Raw genomic sequence first — 22,900 nt, forward strand, 5'->3', positions numbered from 1 at the left:
TCTCTATGAAGGAGGGATCTGCTGAGGGATCTGTTGAAGATGAGGCGACTGAATCGGAAGAAGACTTTGAATTTAGTGAAAGAATTGGACGCCTTCCCGAAGATTCCAGACAGCTACATCGAGACCTCAACGAGTGGAGGAACAGGTGAGCCCGGCGGATCGGTTTGCTTTGTGCTTTGGGAGTAGAGATAGTCCTCAACTTACAGCAGATGGTTTAGTGACCGTTCAGAGTCAACGACGGCACTGGAAAAAAAGAGATTTATGAGCGTTTTTTCACACGTCACGGCCGTTGCAGCGTTCCCCACGGTCACGTGATCAAAATTCGGATGCTTGGCAACTGACTCATATTTATGACGGGTGCAGCGTCCCATCCCGTCCCCCCGGTCAAGAGATCCCCTTTTGCGACCTTCTGACAAGTCAAGGGAAGCCAAATTCACTTAACCCGACAACAGCAGCGATTCCCTGAACAGCTGTGGCAAGGAAGGTCGTAAAAGGGGGCAAAATTCACTTAACAGCTGACTGGCTTAGGAGCAGAAAATTTGGGCTCAATTGTGGTCGTAAGTCAAGGACTATCTGTAGAATCACAAAATGATAGAATCACAAGGCTGGAAGGGACCTTGGCGGTCTTCTAGTCCAACCCCCTGCTCTAGCAGGAGTTTTTATACCAGCCTAGGCCAGGGGTAGGCAACCTTGGCTCTTTTATGATTGGTGGACTTCAACTCCCAGAATTCCTGAGCCAGCCATGCTGAGGGGAAAGGGAGAGTTTCCAAGCTGAGCCATGCTGGCTCAGGAATTCTGGGAGTTGAAGTCCACGAGTCATATAAGAACCAAGGTTCCCCACCCCTGCCCTATATCAGGGGTCTTCAAACTTGGCCCTTTTATGACTTGTGGACTTCAACTCCCAGAATTCCTGAGCCAGCATGGCTCAGCTTGGAAACCTCTCCCTTTCCCCTCAGCGTGGCTGGCTGAGGAATTCTGGGAGTTGAAGTCCACCAGTCATAAAAGAGCCAAGGTTGCCTACCCCTGCGCTAGACTCTATAGAATCACTTAGTCTATTAATGTATACTTTAAAGCGTATAGCTTCTCCCAGTCAATGCCATTTTTATCTCACTATGTACTTCTTCTTTTTTAGTTTCTCTAATAGCTTTTACAACCATGGCTCTCTTAACCATAATGGAGTTTACAGTCTATCGAGACACCTGGATGAAATACGAGTATGAAGTCGACAAGGATTACACTAGGTAATACTTTCCCCTTCAGCTTGTATTGACTGTACGTGACTTTAATCTGTTTTTGTTTTTTTTTAAAAAACAATCTTGATGCCTTAAGGGCCACCGTTTCAAAATCCTTACATTAATTCTTGAGATCTTAATAACAGGAACACCAGGTGGTTAAGAAAAAAAACCACAAAAAAACAAAATTGTTATGCATCTCCTGGGACATAAGGAAGAAGAAACATGCTCGCTCCACCTTTGAAGCGGGAGGTAAAGTAGATCCAAACAGATTTGTTTAGGAATAAAGCTTTTAAACAGTCAAGCTGTTTAAAACCGAGAAAGCTAGATTATCCCAGAAGCTCATTAGAGAGATTTAGTAAAAAAAAAAAAAAAAAAGGGGTGGCTTTACTGTATTTCACAACTGCTTATGTAAATAATAATAATAATAATAATAATAATAATAATAATAATAATAATAATAATAATAAAGTTGGAAGGGACCTTGGAGGTCATCTAGTCCAACCCCATGCTCAGGCAGGAAACCCTATACCATTTCAGACAAATGGCTGTCCAGTCTCTTCTTAAAAACTTCCAGTGTTGGAGCATTCACCACTTCTGGAGGGAGGTTGTTCCACTGATTAATTGTTCTCACTGTCAGGAAGTTTCTCCTTAGTTCTAGGTTGCTTCTCTCCTTGATTAGTTTCCACCCGTTGCTTCTTGTCCTGCCTTCAGGCGCTTTGGAAAATAGCTTGACTCCCTCTTCTTTGGGGCAGCCCCTGAGATATTGGAAGACGGCTATCATGTCCCCCCTCGTCCTTCTCTTCGTTAAACTAGACATACCCAATTCCAGCAACCATTCCTTATATGTTTTAGCCTCCAGTCCCCTCCTGTTTATCAGTGAGTGTAATTAGACAAGTCTGCCTTGATGTCATTTTATTTATATTTTATTTTATGTTTTATTTTATTATATTTATTATTTTATTTATATTTTATTTTATTCATATTTTATTGTTTATATTTTATTTTATTATTCTATTCTATTTTATGCTATTGTACTCCGCCTTTATTATTTTTACAAATAACTCAAGGCATGGGAGCTGTCCAATCTTCCTCCTCCTAATTTTTCCACAACTCTTGTGAGGTGAGTTTGGCTGAGACAGTGGTACTGGCCCAAAGTCACCCAGCTGGCTTTCATGACTAAGGCGGGACTAGAACTCATAGTCGCCTGGTGATTGGCCCAAGGTCACCCAGCTAGCTCTCATGCCTAAGGCAGGACTAGAACTCACAGTCGCCTGGTGATTGGCCCAAAGTCACCCAGCTAGCTTTCATGACTAAGATAGAACTAGAACTCAGTCTCCTGGTGATTGGCCCAAGGTCATCCAGTCAGCTTTCATGCCTAAGGCAGGACTAGAACTCACAGTCGCCTGGTGATTGGCCCAAAGTCACCCAGCCAGCTTTCATGCCTAAGGCAGGACTAGAACTCACAGTCGCCTGGTGATTGGCCCAAAGTCACCCAGCTTTCATGCCTAAGGCAGGACTAGAACTCCCTGTCTCCTGCTTTCTACTCTGGCGCCTTAACCACCAGACCAGAGATAGGCAACCTTGGCTCTTTTACGACTCGTGGACTTCAACTCCCAGAATTCCTCAGCCAGCCACGCTGAGGAGAAAGGGAGAGGTTTCCAAGTTGAGCCATGCTGGCTGAGGAATTCTGGGAGTTGAAGTCCACAAGTCCTAAAAGGGCCAAGGTTGCCTACCCCTGCACTAGACCAAGCTGGCAATCCTAAGATCTCCCACTCTTGATTTAAGAGGAGACTGCAGCTCTTTCAGAAGATACAAATAGAAGCTCCATCTGTTCTCTCTTGACAGTGTTTTGCCAACGCTCATTTCTGTTCTTACGCTCCTTTTGTCAGTTCTGCCGAAATCCATTCAAATATCTGCCTTGGTATTCTGGGAGCAATTTCTATTTCAGTGGAATACCGTTTGATTTCTGGAGAGGGGAGATATTTATGGCCTAACAGCTGCCTCTTTTTCAGCTGATTTTGCTGCCTCTCAGAAGAGGGACCAGTTTAAGCTCATCCCACAGCCCTTGTTAAAGCATTAGAAATCGGGTGTGGGATATCTCCACAGCATCTTTTGTTCACAACCCCCTCCCCCTCCAGATTGAAACACAACTTGTCTTAACATTTGTTTTCCAGTTAAGTTGTTGTTGTTAGATGCGAAGTCGTGTCCGACCCATCGCGACCCCATGGACAACGTTCCTCCAGGCCTTCCTGTCCTCCACCATCTTCTGGAGTCCATTGAAGCTCACGCCTACTGCTTCAGGGACTCCATCCAGCCCCCTCATTCTCTGTCGTCCCCTTCTTCTATTGCCCTCCATCTTTCCCAGCATTAGGCTCTTCTCCAGTGAGTCCTTCCTTCTCATTAGGTGGCCAAAGTACTTGAGTTTCAACGTCAGGATCTGGCCTTCTAAAGAGCAGTTGGGGTTGATCTCCTCTAGGACTGACCGGTTTGATTGCCTTGCAGTCCAGGGGACTCGCAGGAGTCTTCTCCAGCACCAGAGTTCAAAGGCCTCCATTCTTTGGCGCTCAGCCTTTCTTATGGTCCAACTTTCACAGCCATACATTGCAACTGGGAAAACCATGGCCTTGACTATACGCACTTTTGTTGGCGGGGTGTACTCCAGTTAAATACAGTATAATCAATCCATTCCCTCATCTCCATTGATCTTCTTTAAATATCCCAGTTCTTCTCGGTTCTGTCAGAAACCAGGGGTGGGATTATGGAGCCCTTCCCTTCAAATAATGCATTTCCTGGGCTCTTTTTGTGAGTTCAAATGATAGACAGGGGTGGCAGTTGAGCCAACCTTACCATTGTCAAGGATATTTTGGGTCATCACGATAGGGGGGGATGTCAGTGTCGGTGTCCTTCTGTTTTATAAGGGCTTGAGGTATGGGTGTGTCACATGTCAAGGTAACAATTTAGAAACTAACCAGCTTGTATAATGTGAGATGAACGATGCAATGTTAGGAATGATTCAGCAGGAGTGTATCCCTTTAAGAACTTGAGTATAAAAGGGAAGGCTTTTTGCTGGAGTCTTTCTCTGTCGTCCCTTTCCTGCTGTAATTGCTGTGTATCGGAGTTTGCTGAATCACCACGTGCATGTATTTTGTTCCTAGTGTACTTTGTGGATAGTGCAATATAAGCCACCATTTAATATGAACCACTGTTTACTGTATTTACTCCTGGGTTACCTCAGCGCAATAAGACTGCATGCTCTGACAGTCAAGGATATTTTTGGTCATCTGATAGGGGGATATCAGTGTTGGTGTTCTGTTTATAAGGGCTTGAGGTGTGTGTGTGTGTCACATGAGAGTCTTGGGCCTTGTGATGGGGAGGTTACATCAGATGAGGGTCAAGAGTCAAGACCCATCACAGGTCCCTCACTGATGACTCACACCTCACCGATCACAAGACCCTCACTCAACACTCCCACATCTCAAGCCCTTATAAACAACATTGAAATCCCCCCTAAATTTTACTGAAGATGTTATTTATCCTGGTAATGAAACGTTTGGAAGCCTAACCCACAACCTTCACCCTCACTTCTGTTTAAACCTGGCTTCAGTTTCTAACAAACCTAGTTTATCCCTGGTTGGTGTAGATATCTCCATAACCCTTAATCATGTTTGAAACTGGCAGAAAGACCCATAGAGATTCATGCTTTAAAATACAATCCGTGGCTGGTTCTGTTGTTCATCTTTTTTTCTCTTTTTTTTATTAGTTTATAATATACAATACAAAAATAGGAAAAATAGGGGAGGGAAGAAGAGACGGGAAAGGTGTAGGAAAAGGGGGGGAAAAGAATAAGATAATAACATCAAACCTCAACTTTTTACTTTTACATCATAGTATAAACCAGCCGTTTCTATAACAACAAATCTATCTAATTGGTAAACCCAAAATCAAAGTTTCATATATTTTTTCCACCTCAAGCACAAAGTCCAGAAACGGTTTCCAAGTAGAAACAAAAGTAATTGTGTGTTTTTTTCTTTTATCAAAGCAGACAATTTAGCCATCTCTGCTAACACCATCATCTTTTGCAGCCATTCACATCCAAGGTGTGAGGATCAAAGTGTCCTTCCATTTCGGTGCATAAAGTAATTTTGCTGCCGAACATCAAAGTTCCAATTTTTCCCCCCAAGTCTTTTTCCATTAAACCCGAAAAAAAAGTCTCTGGTTTTATCTTTATATTCACTTTGAGAACCGTCTGTATTAAGATGTGAATCCTACTCGGATATTTCTTTGCCTGTTGTTCAGTCTGTCAAGCTGGGAGTTTACATGCATTTATTGGTCTCCTGCTGGTCTGTTGTGTATGTGCGGCCTGTTGTGTATGTGCCTTTGGGGCAGCAAGAACATCTTGCATCTCTGCAGGAAGCTGATGTAATTTTTAACACTTTTGGAAATAATAGTTGCTTGTTTAGAATCTTTGTGTTGTCGTCATGGAGATAAACAAGCAATGTCTGCCTCAGCCAGAAACCTATAGGCAGTGCTTGCAAATTTCAAGATATAACAATCATCGGTAAGAGGTCCCAGTGAAAAGCATTATTTTTATGGATTTTTCTTTTCTTTGCCTTCAGTTAAAAAGGATTGTGCTGCTCCCATTCCCCATGTTGCATCAGAGTTCATAAATGTTTTGATTCGCGCTCTTCAAATACTCCAGTGTTTCTTCTAAAAAGCACAGCATGTCTCTATCACAATCATTTGATCATTGTTTATCGCTGTTTCTTCAAAAAAAAAAGCACAGCATGTCTCTGTCACAATCATTTGATCATTGTTTATCGCTGTTTCTTCAAAAAAAAGCACAGCATGTCTATCACAATCATTTGATCATTGTTTATCGCTGTTTCTTCAAAAAAATCACAGCATGTCTCTGTCACAATCATTTGATCATTGTTTATCGGTGTTTCTTCAAAAAAAGCATAGCATGTCTGTCACAATCATTTGATCATTGTTTTATCGGTATTTCTTCAAAAAAAAGCACAGCATGTCTCTGTCACAATCATTTGATCATTGTTTATCGGCGTTTCTTCAAAAAAAGAGCATGTTTCTATCACAATCATTTGATCATTGTTTATCGGTGTTTCTTCAAAAAAAACAGCATGTCTACAATCATTTGATCATTGTTTATCGGTGTTTCTTCAAAAAAAGCACAGCATGTCTCTTGTCACAATCATTTGATCATTGTTTATCGGCGTTTCTTCAAAAAACAGCATGTCTCTATCACAATCATTTGATCATTGTTTATCGGTGTTTCTTCAAAAAACAGCATGTCTCTATCACAATCATTTGATCATTGTTTATCGGTGTTTCTTCAAAAAACAGCATGTCTCTATCAAAATCATTTGATCATTGTTTATCGGTGTTTCTTCAAAAATAGCACAGCATGTCTCTATCACAATCATTTTATATCTGGCTTTAAACCAGGGTGTCCAACCTTTCTTGGCAAGGTTAAAGACTTGTGGAATTCTGGGAGTTGAAGTCCGCAAGCCTAACATTGCCCAGGTAGAACCCTCTTTCTGTAGACTAAAAACAGGAGTTGAGGCCTTATTCTTCAGACAGGAAGTTCTCTGTTCTCTTCCCAAAAATAGAATTCAAGGCAGATTTATCTTGTGGAGTTGAAAAAAAAAATCTGTCTTTAGATGGAAATGCAAGTTGGGTTCCATGCTTTATTTTTCCCTCTCTGAATACAAGCAGAAGTCCACCAGGCGAAGTGGTTCACACCCAGGTTACCAAATTAAGGCTCTTAACAAGGTTGATTTCTGGAGTTCTAATTGGTCTCTGAGGAGAAGGCTTGATGCTCTCTAATTAAATCTAATTAAATCCCAACCTGTTGCCTTCCAGATGTTAGCGTTCCTCACTGGCACCTCTTAGAAAAGGGCTAGGTTGGAGAATATTCTCCTAGCAAAGAGTTATAAAGGATTTGGGATCCCAGTTTCTCTAAATCAGGGGTCTTCAAACTTGGCCCTTTGATGACTTGTGGACTTCAACTCCCAGAATTCCTAAAGAATGGCGATTCACTTAATAAGCGTGGCAAGAAAGGTCATAAAATGGGACAAAATTCACTGAACTGTCTCGCTTAGCAACAGAAAAATTTGGCTCACTTGTGCTCTAAAGTCGAGGATTGCCTGTATCACGCGTCATAGAATGACACTAGTACATGCCATGACAAAATTAACACCTTTGTCTTTTCCCTTTTCTAGTAAATTAAGAATAAATGTAGACATCACGGTTGCAATGAAGTGTCAACGTAAGTATTCTGATTCGGATCTTTATTTTAGTACAGGGGTGTCAAACTCAATTTCATTGAGGGCCGCATCAGCATTGCGGTTGTCCTCGGGGGGGGGGTAGGTGTGGCCTATTGGGTGGGCATGGCCAGCTCTACATCGTTCGCGTCAAGGGTGCCTGTGGGGGCCTGGGCAGGAGTGGGACAGATCTGAGGGTCTCCGGCAGAAGGGGGTGGGACCGGGGCAAGCGCCAAGGCATGGTCCACTGGAGGAGCCTGCTGAAACCCCTCCACTGGAGCCCATCAAGCCGGATATGTGAAGTAGGCGAGGACCATTTGCTGGCCACTTACAGGCGATGGTGCATTTCTTCATTCCTCACAAAGGGTGACCCCTCCCCAGCATGCACCCAGGGGACGGGGCCGACGCGGCAGGAGCTGGTTCCTCGCTGTTTCCAGATGGCCTTGTGGAGCTAAGACTGAATGCATTTCAGCATAGACGGCCACCACAAAATTGTACATTGGCTTCCGGCTGATTTGGGCCGGGGCCAAGGCAGCGGGGGCCGTTCCCTCACTGTTTCCAGAATGGCTTCGCAGGCCACATGAAACCACGTCACGGGCCACATCCAGCCCCCGGGCCTTGTGTTTGACATGTCTGTTTTAGTACATTAACTATTTAGGCTAGGCTGACATGTTACTCCTGAACACAAGACCAACATCAAATAATGCTACACGAAATTTCTTGCTTCTCTCTTTGGCAAGCGATCTATTGCTATTAGAGCCTCGATGGCTTAACTTAAATTGGGACACGTGTTTATTTCCTAATATGGGTAACAGTTAACATCCATGAAAATGACTGCCTCAGACTGTTCTTTTTTTCAACTTTTTCATTGCTGGTAAGAGTCCGATGGTTAGAAAAATACAATCTGATTCAGGATTTGTTTGTTGCCAAAACAACAGTCAAGTTGAAACAGGGCCAATTAACCTGTTGCTTAGCTTGAATAGGCGAAAAGGTTACGAAAACGTGAACTTTGATTTCACTTTAAATAAGCATCATTTCTGATACACAAGTGGCATAGATATTTATTCCACTTATCTGTTTTGGGCTTCTTTAAACTAAAATTGGGTGATCCCAAGAAAGCCACAGATATACACACAAGTTGTTAGAATTCTATAATAACAATAACAATAACAATAATAATAATAATAATAATAATAAAGTTGGAAGGGACCTTGGAGGTCATCGAATCCAATTACTTATCAGAAGTTTAACCATATTTAATTGGTTTCTTTTCAGCTTGTAAGGAGAAGTGTGATAGCTGGTACAATCAATGGCTTTGAAAAAAAAGTTACTTGGATTTGTTATCATTTCAATAACTATCGGGGTTACTGACATGGTTGACTTGCTGTTGGGAGAATGAATAAATTAACATCTTTATAATGTACCGAGGAAACATCATTCACACTGAATTGTTTAACATAGTTCTTGCTTTCTCAGTAGTGTAATTTTTTTTCATTAGAGTTATTTTTTTCACTTGGAAATCATGAACCTTGCGTGACACATACAACTTCCTTTGATAGCCAGATAACAAATTTGGCAAAAATAAAAGTTTTGTAGCATCTTTAGAACCAAGTTTATTGTTGCACACATTTTTGAAGATTTGCTCCATTCTATGAAGCAAATAATGCAGATTTATTTGAAAAAAAAATGTATAGATTATACAGCTAAACGGGTGTTTACTCCACTTACCAGATTTGGGCTTGTTCAAAATAAAAACATTTAATCCTAAGAAAGCTATAGTTCTCTCTCTTTCTTTCTCTCTCCCTTTCTCTGGAATAGCTAAACTCTTTGGAAAATAGCACTACAAAGTATTTTCTTAATGCTGTCATTATTGTGATATTGATTTTAAATCTAGAAAGGGGATTTTTGAAATGGCTACCTTCCTTTCCTTGCTTAAAAAAAAATCACCTTGGAGAGTACAAAAAGACAAGGCAAAAAACTAGAAACCAGATGCAACTCGGAGCGAATATTTAGCAAAATGCTTTGAAATAATAGCCTCCATTAGTCTCGGCCAGTCCTTTTACCAACTAATGCATCTTGAATTGCCGTTACTTACAGTACCAATAATCAGGGTTTTAATAAGCAGCACTGCCAGAAGAAGCTGCAATATTTAAGATGAAAGTGGGGTTTGTAAATTCCTTCAGCTTTTGAGGTGGTGCGGTTGGTTGGCTCAAAACGCTCCAGTTTCCCCGTTTTCCACACGTCAGTTTGTTAAATAAATAAATTTACCGTGATGAATTGAGACCTTTGATTAAAGGAACAGAGGGATCAACCCGTTCCAATTTTTTTTGCTTTCGTAACTGATGTTTAGAAAACAGTTGAATATCACCCTTTTCAAATTCTTACCTCTCCTTTTCAACTTTTTGAAACAGACATTGGTGCTGATGTCCTGGATTTGGCAGAAACAATGGTTGCTACTGCAGATGGATTAGTCTATGAGCCAGTAAGTGGATTTCATTTTCTTGGTCCAAGGTGCAGTGACCCCTGACTTGTTAGGTATTCCTGGGGTGAAGAACATTAAAACTATTTATCCCCACATCACTCTTGTTTTACTGAGCCTGCCTGAATATCCACGGTATAAGAAAATAGGACAGTAGGTGTCATCCATAGTCAGGAGTGCCATGAGATGCTATGTAGAGTCGTGAGGGACATGGGAACCGTAAGCAGAAGATGGATTTTTGTGTTCTGTCCCAGCCTATGTGAGTCCTTGTTAACTCACAAGGACAAACCCCTCTAATGTTTTCTTTGCCCTGAAGGAAGCAAGCTATTTTTTCTGTAACTTAAGACGGAACCGAAACTGCCGTATCCACTTCACACCTATCTAACCGCAGCGGCTTTGGTTGCCAAAGTTGTCACGCTGTAGTGATGATAGGACAATGGCTGGGAGCCAGAATAAATGGCGTTGCAACGACGGTTAATCAAGCTTCCCTCATGAAGCCAAACAAAAATGGAAAATAAACAAATGGACAAAGCAGGAAATGACTTGTTGAATTATAATGTATAAGTTAACAGGTGCTCATTGCTAGATTATTTCTTCAGCTTCAAGTAGCTTTTCTTGGTGTCACCTCTGGTAATTCTGCCCACCGTAACCAGCAGCATCAAAGTCCGTTGGGATGAATATAATTATTTGGTGCCTTCAAGTCAATTTTGACTCTTAGCAACTGCCTGAGCAGGTCCCTGCAGTTTTCCTGGCAAGGTCTTTCAGAAGTGGTTTGCCATTGCATTCTTCCCAGGGCTGAGAGGAAGTGACTGGCCTGCGGTTCCCATCTTTTAGCCTCCTGACCTATGCTGAATTATCTTTTTGTGCAGCTTTCTTAGACTCCTAATTTTTTGTTTGAGAAACAAACTAAGACAGTGTTTGTCTTGACTTTGAGGATTTGTTTTTTGTTTTAGGTAATATTTGAACTCAGTCCGTTGCAAAGAGAATGGCAAAGGTAATAATTCAATAATTATAAATAATCACAATTCATTGTCTATCCAAGAACACCTTATTCCAACTTTGAACTGGCCAAGTACTCAAATCGTTCCATTGATGAGCTGGAGCTGTGCAGTATTCACTGCTAACGTTGCTTTATTGTGCAAATGTTTCGCTGTTGTTAGAAGTGCTGCTGTACGACAAGAAATGGCAGAGTCTGGGGGGCAGAGTTAAAAAAGGCGTCAGCCTAGAATCCCTACATGGCCACATGAGAATTACAGTAGTGGCCAAAATTGTGGAAACCTTTTGGGGAAAGTGTATTTTTGAGGTTTGATGGCTAATAACACCACTTTTTGGGGGGGAATAGTACCATAAAATTATATATCAATGGAAAGATAATTTAATCAAGAATGTCATGCAACAAAGTTTGTTCAATTATCTGTACTGTATTCTATGAAAAGTTATAGCCAAATAACCAGAAAAAGGAAAAACAACTTGCTTAGGTTGATCTCAGATAGCTTTCCTTCATCTGATTGTGGCCAATGAGCAGGAGTGTTTAGAGAGCCAATCAGGTGTCATCTTGTTTTGGCAATGAGCCAATCAGATCACAGTAGGATTCAATGATCGATGTCATGTATTGAAGCCGAGAGGAGGACATTTGTCAGTGTGTTACGTGATCGCTATCAAGTCGGTTGGGTTTTTTTGTGCTCTTTCATTTAGTGAGCTTGTAAAACGTAATAAAATTAAATGGTGCAGAGAGTTGACTGGTCACCCAGAAAGCGATGTAAAATAGTATTATTCAGTGAACAAGGCTACAGTTATAAAGAAATTAGAAGAAGAATTGGTGGAAACTTAACCAAAGGTAGCATTTCTACTGTACACTTTTCCCAAAAGGTTTCCACAATTTTGGCCATTACAGTAAGTCCAACTTCCGTTGACTCAATCTAAGCAGATTGAGAAGATTTGTTGATTATTTGAGAAGATTCTTGTGCAGTAGACCAGTTTAGTTGAACCTTCACGCGTGGACCTGATAGCTGAATCTTTTGTCTTTTGCTTTCCTTCTAGGATACTACAAAATATTCAGTCTCGGCTGCAGGAAGAACACTCTCTTCAGGACATAATATTCAAAAGTGCTTTTAAAAGTGCTTCCACAGCACTGCCACCAAGGTGAGACGGTGGCGTCACGGGATCTCCTGGCCTGGAGGGGGGGGGAACCATGAAAAAGAAGTAATGTAATCCAAAACATGCCAATTCAGAGATAAAAGCCACGATGTTGACCGTATTTTGTAGAATCGATAGACGAAGGCTTTTCTCGGTCGGAGTGTTTTTCATACACAAAGTGATAAAGAAGAAGAAGAAGAAAAAAGCTGAAAGAAAATGTATGTGAGACATATGCAGGGAGTCCTCGGCTTAACGCCCATTTTTTTTCCCCGCGAGCGTTCAAAGTTACGGCGATGCTGGAAAAAAATGGATGTACCACCGAGCCTCGGAGTTTCAGCCATCTCAGTGGTCCTGTAATCATAATCCAGGCACTCAGATGACCGGCTCACAATTACGACGTCGCAGGGATTGTGGCCACATGGTTGCCATTTGCAAAATTAATGGGGAAGTTGGCAGAGAAGGTATGTCTAGTCCAGGGGTAGGCAACCTTGGCTCTTTTATGACTCATGGACTTCAACTCCCAGAATTCCTGAGCCAGCATGGCTCAACTTGGAAACCTCTCCCTTTCCCCTCAGCATGGCTGGCTCAGGAATTCTGGGAATTGAAGTCCATGAGTCATAAAAGAGCCGAGGTTGCCTATCTCTGGTCTAGTCAATCAAAAAGAAGGATTAAGGGGTGACGTGATCGCAGTCTTCCAATATTTGAGGGGCTGTGACAGAGAAGAGGGGATTGACCTATTCCCCGAAGCACGTGAAGGCAGGACAAGAAGCAGTGGAGGGAACTTGTTAAAGATAGATCCAGCCTAGAACTAAGGAGAAATTTCCTGATAAGTGATTTTAATCAGTGGAACGACTTGCCTCCAGAAGTTGTAGGTGCTCCATCGCTGGAGGTTTTTAAGAAGAGCCTGGACAGCCACTTGTCCGGAATGATATAGGGCAGGGGTCTTCAAACTTGGCCCTTTTGTGACTTGTGGACTTCAACTCCCAGAATTCCTCAGCCACCATGGCTCAGCTTGGAAACCTCTCCCTTTCCCCTCAGCGTGCCTGGCTGAGGAATTCTGGGAGTTGAAGTCCACAAGTCATAAAAGGGCCAAGTTTGAAGACCCCTGGAATAGGGTCTCCTGCTAGAGCAGAGGGTTGGACTAGAAGATCTTCAAGGTCCCCTCCAACTCTTTTTTTCTGTATTCCGAGATGCTCTGGTAAGTCACTCCCAATTTTTCTCAGTTTGTGAGCTTGTATCTACTTTTGTGATCATTGGGGACCACTGCAAAATTGCCTACGTAATCTACATTTTCCGAGAATTTGTACTTTTGCAAGGCCTCGAATAATGGCCTGCCAGACGCCGGCACGTCCATCAAATGTGAAGTGCTACTTTAAAAATTGCATTTTTTTTCCCCTCTCCGTACAGGGAAGACAATCCCGTACAGTCGGCCGACGCCTGCAGAATTCATGGACATCTCTACGTGAATAAAGTAGCAGGCAACTTTCACGTTACAGTGGGCAAGTATGTTCATTTCATTTCCTGAAACACCTTAAAGTTTGCAACTTTGAGAATGCCTGTGGACTTCAACTCCCAGAATTCCCAGGAATTCTGACAGTTGAAGTCCACGTGTCTTAAAAGTTGCCCTGCTTGGGAAACCCTGCTATAAACGAACCCACATAAAAGCACTATTTCTAGGAGCAGACCAATAATGCAGCTGTATGTAGGTTTATTTGGAAGTCTGTTTACGAAAACAAGCATTCCTGTCCTTGATTATTTCCTTTGGAAATGTGTTTCAGGTCCTTGTTTAAGTCTGCTTTTTGATAATATTCTTGAGTTCCAACACAACCCTTTTCTTTTTTTCCCTTTCTTTTTAGGGCCATTCCCCACCCAAGGGGCCACGCACATTTGGCAGCCCTGGTGAGCCATGAATGTAAGTCAGCTCCGTTTCTTGGTGTGGAAGTGTTATTTGTCGCAGGGTCCTTGGGACCCATAATATCTAGAACATAGAATAATAGAATTGGAAGGGACCTTGGAGGTCTTCTAGTCCAACCCCCTGCTCAGGCAGGAAACCCTATACCATTTCAGACAAATGGTTGTCCAATCTCTTAAAAACTTCCAGTGTCGGCACATTCACAGCTTCTTGTGGCAAGTAGTCCCGCTGATTAATCGTTCTCACTGTCAGGAAATTTCTCCTTATTTCCAGGTTGCTTCTCTCCTTGATTAGTTTCCACCCGTTGCTTCTTGTCCTGCCCTCAGGTGCTTTGGAGAAGAGCTGGACTCCCTCTTCTTTGTGGCAGCCCCTGATAATATTACTAGACATATTCTTTTCAACTCACTAAAATACTTTGTGACATGCTCTGCCAAAGCAGCAGGCCTATGAACGGGTGCTTAAATTAAGGCACATCACAGCTACAACTAGATTTTGCAGCGTGGTTGAGCTGAAGCAGGAATGAGACACCCTTCTCCTTATTGCTTGGCACCCGTGTAAATGTTTTGCAGATGTTTTTATCTCCAGCCACTGCCTGCTTTCTTACAAAACGCTGAAGCATGATATTTGTTGAGGCAAATATCTTGAATTGAAGCCATTAAGGGTTTTCAGGCTCTGCCCAAAGATTTTAAAAAAAAATAATGCTATACAGGCAGTTCTTAACTTAACATCAGTTTAAAATATCTTTTCTAACTAATTATTGTTATAATAATAGTAATAATAATAGTAATAATAATAGTAGTAGTAATAATAATAATAATAATAATAATAATAATAATAATAATAATAATAATAATATAATACTAATACTAATACTAATACTAATAATAATAATAATAATAATAATAATAATAATAATAATAATAATAATAATAATAATAATAAAGTTGGAAGGGACCTTGGAGGTCATCGAGTCCAACCCCCTGCTCAGGCAGGAAACCCTACACCATTTCAGACAAATGGTTGTCCAGTCTCTTCTTAAAAACATCCAGTGTTGGAGCATTCACCGCTTCTGGAGGCAGGTTGTTCCATTGGTTAATTGTTCTAACTGTCAGGAAGTTTCTCCTTAGTTCTAGGTTGCTTCTCTCCTTGATCAGTTTCCACCCGTTGCTTCTTGTCCTGCCTTCAGGTGCTTTGGAGAAGAGCTTGACTCCCTCTTCTTTGGGGCAGCCCCTGAGATATTGGAACACTACTATCATGTCCCCCCCTTGTCCTTCTCTTCATTAAACTAGACATACCCCAATTCCAGCAACCGTTCCTTATATGTTTTAGCCTCCAGTCCCCTGATCATCTTTGTTGCTCTTCTCTGTACTCTTTCTAGAGTCTCAGCATCTTTTTTACATCGTGGTGACCAAAACTGGATGCAGTATTCCAAGTGTGGCCTTACCAAGGCCTTGTAAAGTGGTATTAATACTTCTCGTGATCTTGATTCTTGTGTCTTCTGTTGTGTCTTCCAGCATACAATTTCTCCCATAGGATAGATCACTTGTCTTTTGGAGAGCTTATCCCAGGCATTATTAATCCTTTAGATGGCACGGAAAAGATTGCATCAGATCGTAAGTGGGTTCTATTTATCTGGGGGGGGGAACAAAATCAGGTTTATCTGTTGTTCCGCTTGGATTACAATTTTCTTCTTGATTTCCTTCGATGGGATTTATCGCGGCATTTCGGTGGCATTTTTCTAAATCACACCTCCGTTGAGATCTTAATAATCATAATCGGTAGCGTAATAGGTTTCATAAATAAATTTGTCGTTTTCACGGAATTTTGCCTTGAGAACGATGGCACATTTTTCTGTGGAACCTCTTTCGCTTCCCCCAAATTATTAACCTATTTACATAAAGATTAATCAGCTTACTTGAGGGGTGTGAGCCTTTTATGTAAGCACAAGGGAACAGATACAGATAAAGAGGCACGAGAGACTTAGACACAGGGATTCCATTTTAATTGTGGATAAATGAGTTTATCTCAGGTTTAAATCCGCTTTGAAGCTTTCTCTGTGACATGGAATAAAACCAACAATGTAGGCTTGTGCTCAGACTGTTGTTTTTCCTATGCGATGAATTTTGTTTTAATTGACTTTTTTGGGGGGGGCGGTTGTTTCTACAGACAATCAGATGTTCCAGTACTTTGTTACAGTGGTGCCGACAAAACTTCAAACGCACAAAATTTCAGCAGAAACGCATCAGTTTGCAGTAACAGAAAGGGTAAATCCAGGCTTTTTTTTAAAAAAAAGTAATTTTTAGAAACAATTTGTGTGTGTGAGCTGTAGGTGCTGTTTTCCTCTGTTGTTTCCTTTATGATAAAAAAGTAAAATATTTTAGAAGTATTTTGTATGTATGAGCTGTAGGTGCTATTTCTTCTGTTGTTTTCCTTTATGATAAAAATAATAGACTAGGGGTGACATGATAGCAGCGTTCCAATATCTCAGGGGCTGCCCCAAAGAAGAGGGAGTCAAGCTATTCTCCAAAGCACCTGAAGGCAGGACAAGAAGCAACAGATGGAAACTCATCAAGGAAAGAAGCAATTTAGAACTAAGGAGAAATTTCCTGATGGTTAGAACAATTAACCAGTGGAACAACCTGCCTCCAGAAGCTGTGAATGCTCCAACACTGGAAGTTTTTAAGAAGAGACTGGACAGCCATTTGTCTGGGATGGTATAGGGTTTCCTGCCTGAGCAGGGGGTTGGACTAGATGACCATCAAGGTCCCTTCCACCTTTTTTATTATTATTATTATTATTATTATTATTATTATTATTATTATTATTATTATTATTATTATTATTATTATTATTATTATTATTATTATTATTATTAACAGATGTTTATTATTATTTATGCAATAAACAGATGTCCATGCAATGTCTGTAGTTAAATTATTTCCAAATGTTTCTCTTTTCTAACGTTCCTTAATATGTGCCAGCCCTTCTGAAATAAATTTTAAATAATAGTCACTTACATCTTGATTTTAGGTTTTTTTTTTTTTAGTAGACAATATTTCAGTGTTTACGTTAACGCCATTTCCATTCAGACTGTTGCTGTTTAGATCAGGGGTATCCAACCTTGGCAACTTTTAAGACTTTTGGACTTCAACTCCCAGAATTCCCTAGCCAATTCCCCAGCTGGCTGGGAATTCTGGGTGCTGAAGTCCACAAGTCTTAAAAGTTGCCAAGGTTGAACACCCCTGATGTCGATGGGCTCTGATTTCTGTCTTGTGTACGTAAATCAGAATCTTCATTTGTCTTGGACCTAATACGGGTAGTCCTCAACTTATGACCACAATTGACCCCAAAAATTATGTTGGCAAGTGAGAAATTTGTTAAGTGAAATTTTCCCCATTTTACGATTTTCCTTGCCCCATTTGTTAAGTGAATCACTGCAGTTGTTAAATTAGTAACACGGTCGTTAAGTGAATCCGGCTTCCCCATTGAGTTTGCTTGTCAGAAGGTCACAGAAGGGGATCACGTGACCCCGGAACACTGTCATCGTCATAAATACGAGTCAGTTGTCAAGCATCCAAATGTAAATCCGGTGACCACGGGGATTCTACAACGGTCATAAGTGTGAAAAATGATGATAAATTGCTTTTTTCAAACGGTCACTGAATGAACTGTTGTAAGTTGAGGACCTACACGTATGGTATTGCAAAGCTGTCCCTGATTCGGTTTCTGTATCGCCGCTTTCCCTAGGAGCGCATAATCAACCACGCCGCCGGAAGTCATGGAGTTTCTGGAATTTTCATGAAATACGACATCAGTTCCCTCATGGTGACGGTGACCGAGGAACACATGCCTTTCTGGCAGTTTTTAGTGAGACTCTGTGGTATAGTTGGAGGAATTTTTTCCACCACAGGTAAATAAATACCTTCTGCTCTATTACAGATTATTACAAGACGGTTTTTAAATGAGTCACCCCCAATTTTATGACCTTTTTTTTTGGCAACAATTGTTAAGCGAATCGCCACAATTATTAAGTGAACCAGGTATCATGGTTCCGACAGGTGAAAGTCTTCAAAGAACCTCAAGGCATTGTTTACCTAGCCCCGGCCAGGTGGGTTAGTAAGTCCTTAAAATGACACCAGGTAGTCCTTAAATGAACCCAGCGTTCCCCCACCCCCGCATTGACTTTGCTTGTCGGAAGCTGGTTGTGGAGTGTGCGAATGACAATCCCGTGAAGCCTATTGCAGTTGACTTTGTTTGTTTGTTTTTTCCCTTCAGGATGGTCCCTGATTCTTTTTGAAATTAATTTTTATTTTCGTACTTTCTCCTTCAACAAACCATTTCAGAGCTTTCTAAGGGCTAGTTCCCGCGTTACGCATTTTAGATCTTTTCTTGGGGCCTTTCCCCATCTGTCCGTTTTGTAAGGGGGGAGTCCGGATGTCAACGCTGCTAACGTCGGATGTTCTTGCTTTGACAACATACGGAGATGCAGCTATTTTCCTTCTTATGTTTTACTCTTAGAATTAGAGTTGGAATTAGATGATGGGGGGGGAGGAGGAATGTGTATGGGGGTTAGTTAGACATAACAATATTGTAATAGTGTGAGAACCAAGGTTTTTTGAAATAAGAGATGATAAGAAATGGCGGGTTGGAGAACTGGAGGGAAAGCCTGCATTTCAAACTAATTGGAGAATGTGATTTATGACTGTTAACTAGAGGAGGGAATTGTGCTTTGATACTATGTGCTCAGGGGAGGGGAATTCAGATTTTGGCTTTGCTATGTACGTGCCGATGCGATGCTACTCGAATAAAGATTCTTTAAGGTACACAATGCCTCTAAGTTCTTTGAAGAGCTTCGTCTGTCGGAACCATGACATTAAGCCAAAAACCTTTAAATCTATTTTAAAGGTCTTTTCAACAGATGGTTCAAAATTTGCAGCAGTCTGCTCTGATCTAAAGCTTCCCTTTTTCCGAGCCGACCAAACGTTGGGCTTAAGAATTATAGGAATTGTGATCCGAAAGGCAATGGAATGGGGAAAGCGCTTTCAGATTACAGATTTATTTTGGGGGCGGGGGGCTGTAAATTGTGCACCCCAAAAGCAGCACCGGTCCGGGAGTTAGGATTGCTTTGGGTCTTCTGTCCAGTGTGGTAAAATTGGCTCTCAGCCTCATCATTTCACACTCTGAATAATGACCGCATAACCACAATTACAGCATCGGACGATAACCAGCGTCACCGAATGTTCCATTTTGTTCTCTTGCTGTAGGCATTTTACACAGCGTTGGAAGATTCATAGTGGAAATTCTCTGTTGCCGTTTCAGACTGAAGTCTTCTAAATCTACACCTGTAAGTATATCCCGAGTAACCCTTGGGCTTTAAGAGAAGAGAATACGTGTAGCTCAGGGTTGAACTGGGGGGTCCGTGGTGCTCTCTGAGCTTGGCTGTTTTCTTGCGGACGTTTCATGACCCAACTAGGGAACGTCATCAGTATGAGGCTTCTCAGATGTTTTCTTCCAAAATTAATGACAAGATTAAGCCAGGGGAAGGAAAGCTTAGAATATTTGGTCTTGTTATATGAGGAAAAATCACAGAGGAGTCCAAAGACAGAGATTGAACGTGTTAAATATCCTGATTCCTGAATTGAATACTGAGACCAGCCCATCTCTGAAACCAGGGCTCTTAGAGCAGGGGTCTTCAAACTCGGCCCTTTTATGACTCATGGACTTCAACTCCCAGAATTCCTCAGTTGGCCATTTTGATGAAACTGCAGGCATGGATCCAGACCAGGGGTCTTCAAACTCGGCCCTTTTATGACTCGTGGACTTCAACTCCCAGAATTCCTCAGTCGGCCATTTTGATAAAGCTGCGGGCTTGGATCCAGACCAGGGGTCTTCAAACTCGGCCCTTTTATGACTCGTGGACTTCAACTCCCAGAATTCCTCAGCCAGGCGTGCCTGGCTGAGGAATTCTGGGAGTTGAAGTCCACGAGTCATAAAAGGGCTGCGTTTGAAGGCCCCTGTCTTAGAGTATTCATTAAAGTCCATGAATACAGTGAATAAACATTAGCAGTGGTACTGCGATCGTGACAAAATCTGTGATACATCTTTTATTTATCTTTATTTTATTTATTTATTTGCATCCTGCCTTTATTAATTTTACTCAAGGCGACGAACATCTCCAACACACCTTCCTCCTCCTATTTTCCCCACAACAACAACCCTGTGAGGTGAGTTGGGCTAAGAGAAAAAAAAACTCGCCCAAAGTCACCCAATTGGCTTTCATGGCTGAGGCGGGACTAGGACTCACGTCTCCTGCTGATTGGCCCAAAGTCACCCAGCCAGCTTTTATGGCTAAGGCGGGACTAGGACTCACAGTCTCCTGCTGATTGGCCCAAAGTCACCCAGCTGATTTTCATGGTGAAGGCAGGATTAGAACTCACCACCTCCTGTTTTCTAGCCTTGAGCCTTAACCAGTAGACCAAATTGTCTTAACCCTTCCCAAATACAGCCGTTTTACGATTTTTTCTCTAAAAAAGGAATAGGTGGAGCTGAACAACAACGAGCCGAAATGCACGAAGAAGCGGGAGGGGAAAAAAAATAACTTCTCTGCTTCCTTTCTGACAGGTTCAACTTCCAGATAGTCAACGAAATGGCCACGAACCTCTTGTGACCGAGGATGCTACGGAATAGCCCGTCCTTCGGAAACTGTCGTCTTTCCGTCTCGCGGGGAAGACGTTTTTATAGCGAAACATTTGTGCAATATGTTAAAGGACAGTCCCGAACGGAGGGGAAAAAAACGAGCCTTTGGCAGCAGCAACAAAAAAAGGGAAAAAAACCCCATTAACTTTTCTGTGTTGACTTAATTGTCCTTTCAAGGATTCAAAAAAAGAGGCCGAGAGGATTAAGTCCGACTCCCTGGACAAGAACAGGACGGTGGTTGAGAGGAGACTGTAATTCAGAAACCGCAATTAAACCGTGAAACGATCCACTCTGCGTTCTAGAGCGTTCCAGAGTCTCATAACCGATAACGTTCAAAGGAATGAAATTGGAAAGAGATGTATTTCCCATAGGCACCCAGAGCAGGAAAATGTGCAGCCGAAACTCAGAAGTTACATAGTTTTGTTTTTAAAACAGGAAGGATGCAAGTTGTGATTTTAATTTTTGATTTTTAAAAAAAATCCCCTATCTTTTAACATGTAAAACTGCTGCCGTAAGAATCCCGGGAAATAGAGAATAATCGAACAAGAAAGTAAGTTAAAAATCTTGTCCTGGGACCCATGCAGCGTGTATACAGATTTTACGAATTGGCTGTTTAAACAAATGTGGAAAACCTTTTAGCGTATCGCTTGTTTTCAAACTTTCTGGGGCGGGGGGGAGAAATGGATCGATCAAAGAATTGTGGGCTCTTTGCAATGTAACCTGTTGAGAGTGATTGACAGCCTCTTTATCTAGGGACACTTGACAAGCTGAAGAATCCATCATGGTAATTGTTAATTTTCTTGAGTTTTAAGGTACCGTCCAATTGGATTGCGGTGCTGATCGCCGTATTTTTGTAGGCTGGTTCATACAGGTATATAATCACATCTTACAACAGTTTGTCTAGTGACTATTTGAAGTTGCAATGGCACTAAAAACGGGGGATTTAATGACCGTTTTCAGACTTATGACTGTTGCAGCATCCCCAGGGTCATGTGATCACACTTGTCAACTGACTCATATTTATGACTGTTTGCAGTGTCCCAGGGTCATATGATCCCCTTTTGCAACCTCCTAACAAGCAAAGGCAATGGGGGAGTCCGTTTCACTTCACAACCGTGTTACTAATTTCACAATTGCAGCGATCCACTTAACAACTGTGGCGAGGAAGGTCGTAAAATGGGGCGAAATTCACTTAACAAATGTCTCACTTAGCAACAGAAACATAAACCATGAATACTATACAATTTTTTTTTCCCGGTAAGGAAAAATTGCAATGAGTCACAAGGCATCCCAATTAGGTAAATTTCTGCTATTCCTATTCTGTCTGTTCAAGCAGAAAAGAACAGAGAAGCAACGGCTCAAATATTCTTGCGTAAAAGCCATGATGTCTCAAGTAGAAACTATAATTCATAAATTTTAAATATCTGGCAGTGCCTGTGTGTAGGAAAACTGCCTATTCTTTGCTCTGAAAGCCACATTTCATGATGATCTTTGGAAATTAAGCGTGCTTTAAACATTGTTACCTGTTGTCATTTGCCTTACTAGTCACTAGGTGCCATCACCATTCCACAATCACATTTTGGGGTGTGTGCATTTTGAGTACGAATTATTTAAAATAATATTTTACAGGCACCTTTGGATCAAAAAGTAACTTACTGATTTTCAATCAATGGAGATACACACACACACACACACACACACACACACACACACAATATCAATTGATAATGAAAAAACTGCAATATTATACTGGATTTTGGCATAGGAAATTATTTGGAATGTATTAAATGTTCTCGTGCAGAGTCATATCCCGACGGCAAGTAAAATAACATTTTTTCACATGCAGCACTGGGGTACAATTTGTAGCTGTATTTAATAACCCTTGAGAACTGACCCATAAAATCAGCAAAACATGAATCCCACTTATTGAAATGAGTATTTTCCAGTTTCGATTGCTTGAGAAACATCAAGTTCTCGCGTAATTCATTCTCATTAAGCTTTTTATTTATTTATTTTAAAAAAACTTTCCTGATCACGACTAAATCCTAGAAATAAAATATAGATTAAATAGTTAAGAGACATAGAGATAGATGATATAGCTACATGATATAAAGATGAGAGAGAGAGAGATGGATGGATGGAAGGATGAGAGATGAGATAG

At 41.4% G+C, this 22,900-nt stretch overlaps 1 protein-coding gene across 1 annotated transcript; it reads left to right on the plus strand.

Moving 5' to 3' along the window:
• Positions 1–21,631, plus strand: ERGIC2 (ERGIC and golgi 2). Its single transcript, XM_015826339.1, has 13 exons — positions 1–145; positions 1,133–1,241; positions 7,475–7,521; positions 9,928–9,998; positions 10,949–10,989; positions 12,036–12,137; positions 13,539–13,634; positions 13,988–14,043; positions 15,558–15,656; positions 16,210–16,307; positions 17,791–17,953; positions 19,308–19,387; positions 20,665–21,631. The coding sequence occupies exons 1-13, from the start codon at positions 40–42 to the stop codon at positions 20,728–20,730; spliced, it is 1,134 nt and encodes a 377-aa protein (XP_015681825.1). The 5' UTR covers positions 1–39; the 3' UTR covers positions 20,731–21,631.
• The last annotated feature ends 1,269 nt before the right edge of the window (positions 21,632–22,900 follow it).

Source organism: Protobothrops mucrosquamatus, unplaced genomic scaffold (assembly GCF_001527695.2).
Source record: "Protobothrops mucrosquamatus isolate PMUCROS unplaced genomic scaffold, P.Mucros_1.0 scaffold3065, whole genome shotgun sequence".
Classification (NCBI taxonomy): Eukaryota; Metazoa; Chordata; class Lepidosauria; order Squamata; family Viperidae; genus Protobothrops; species Protobothrops mucrosquamatus.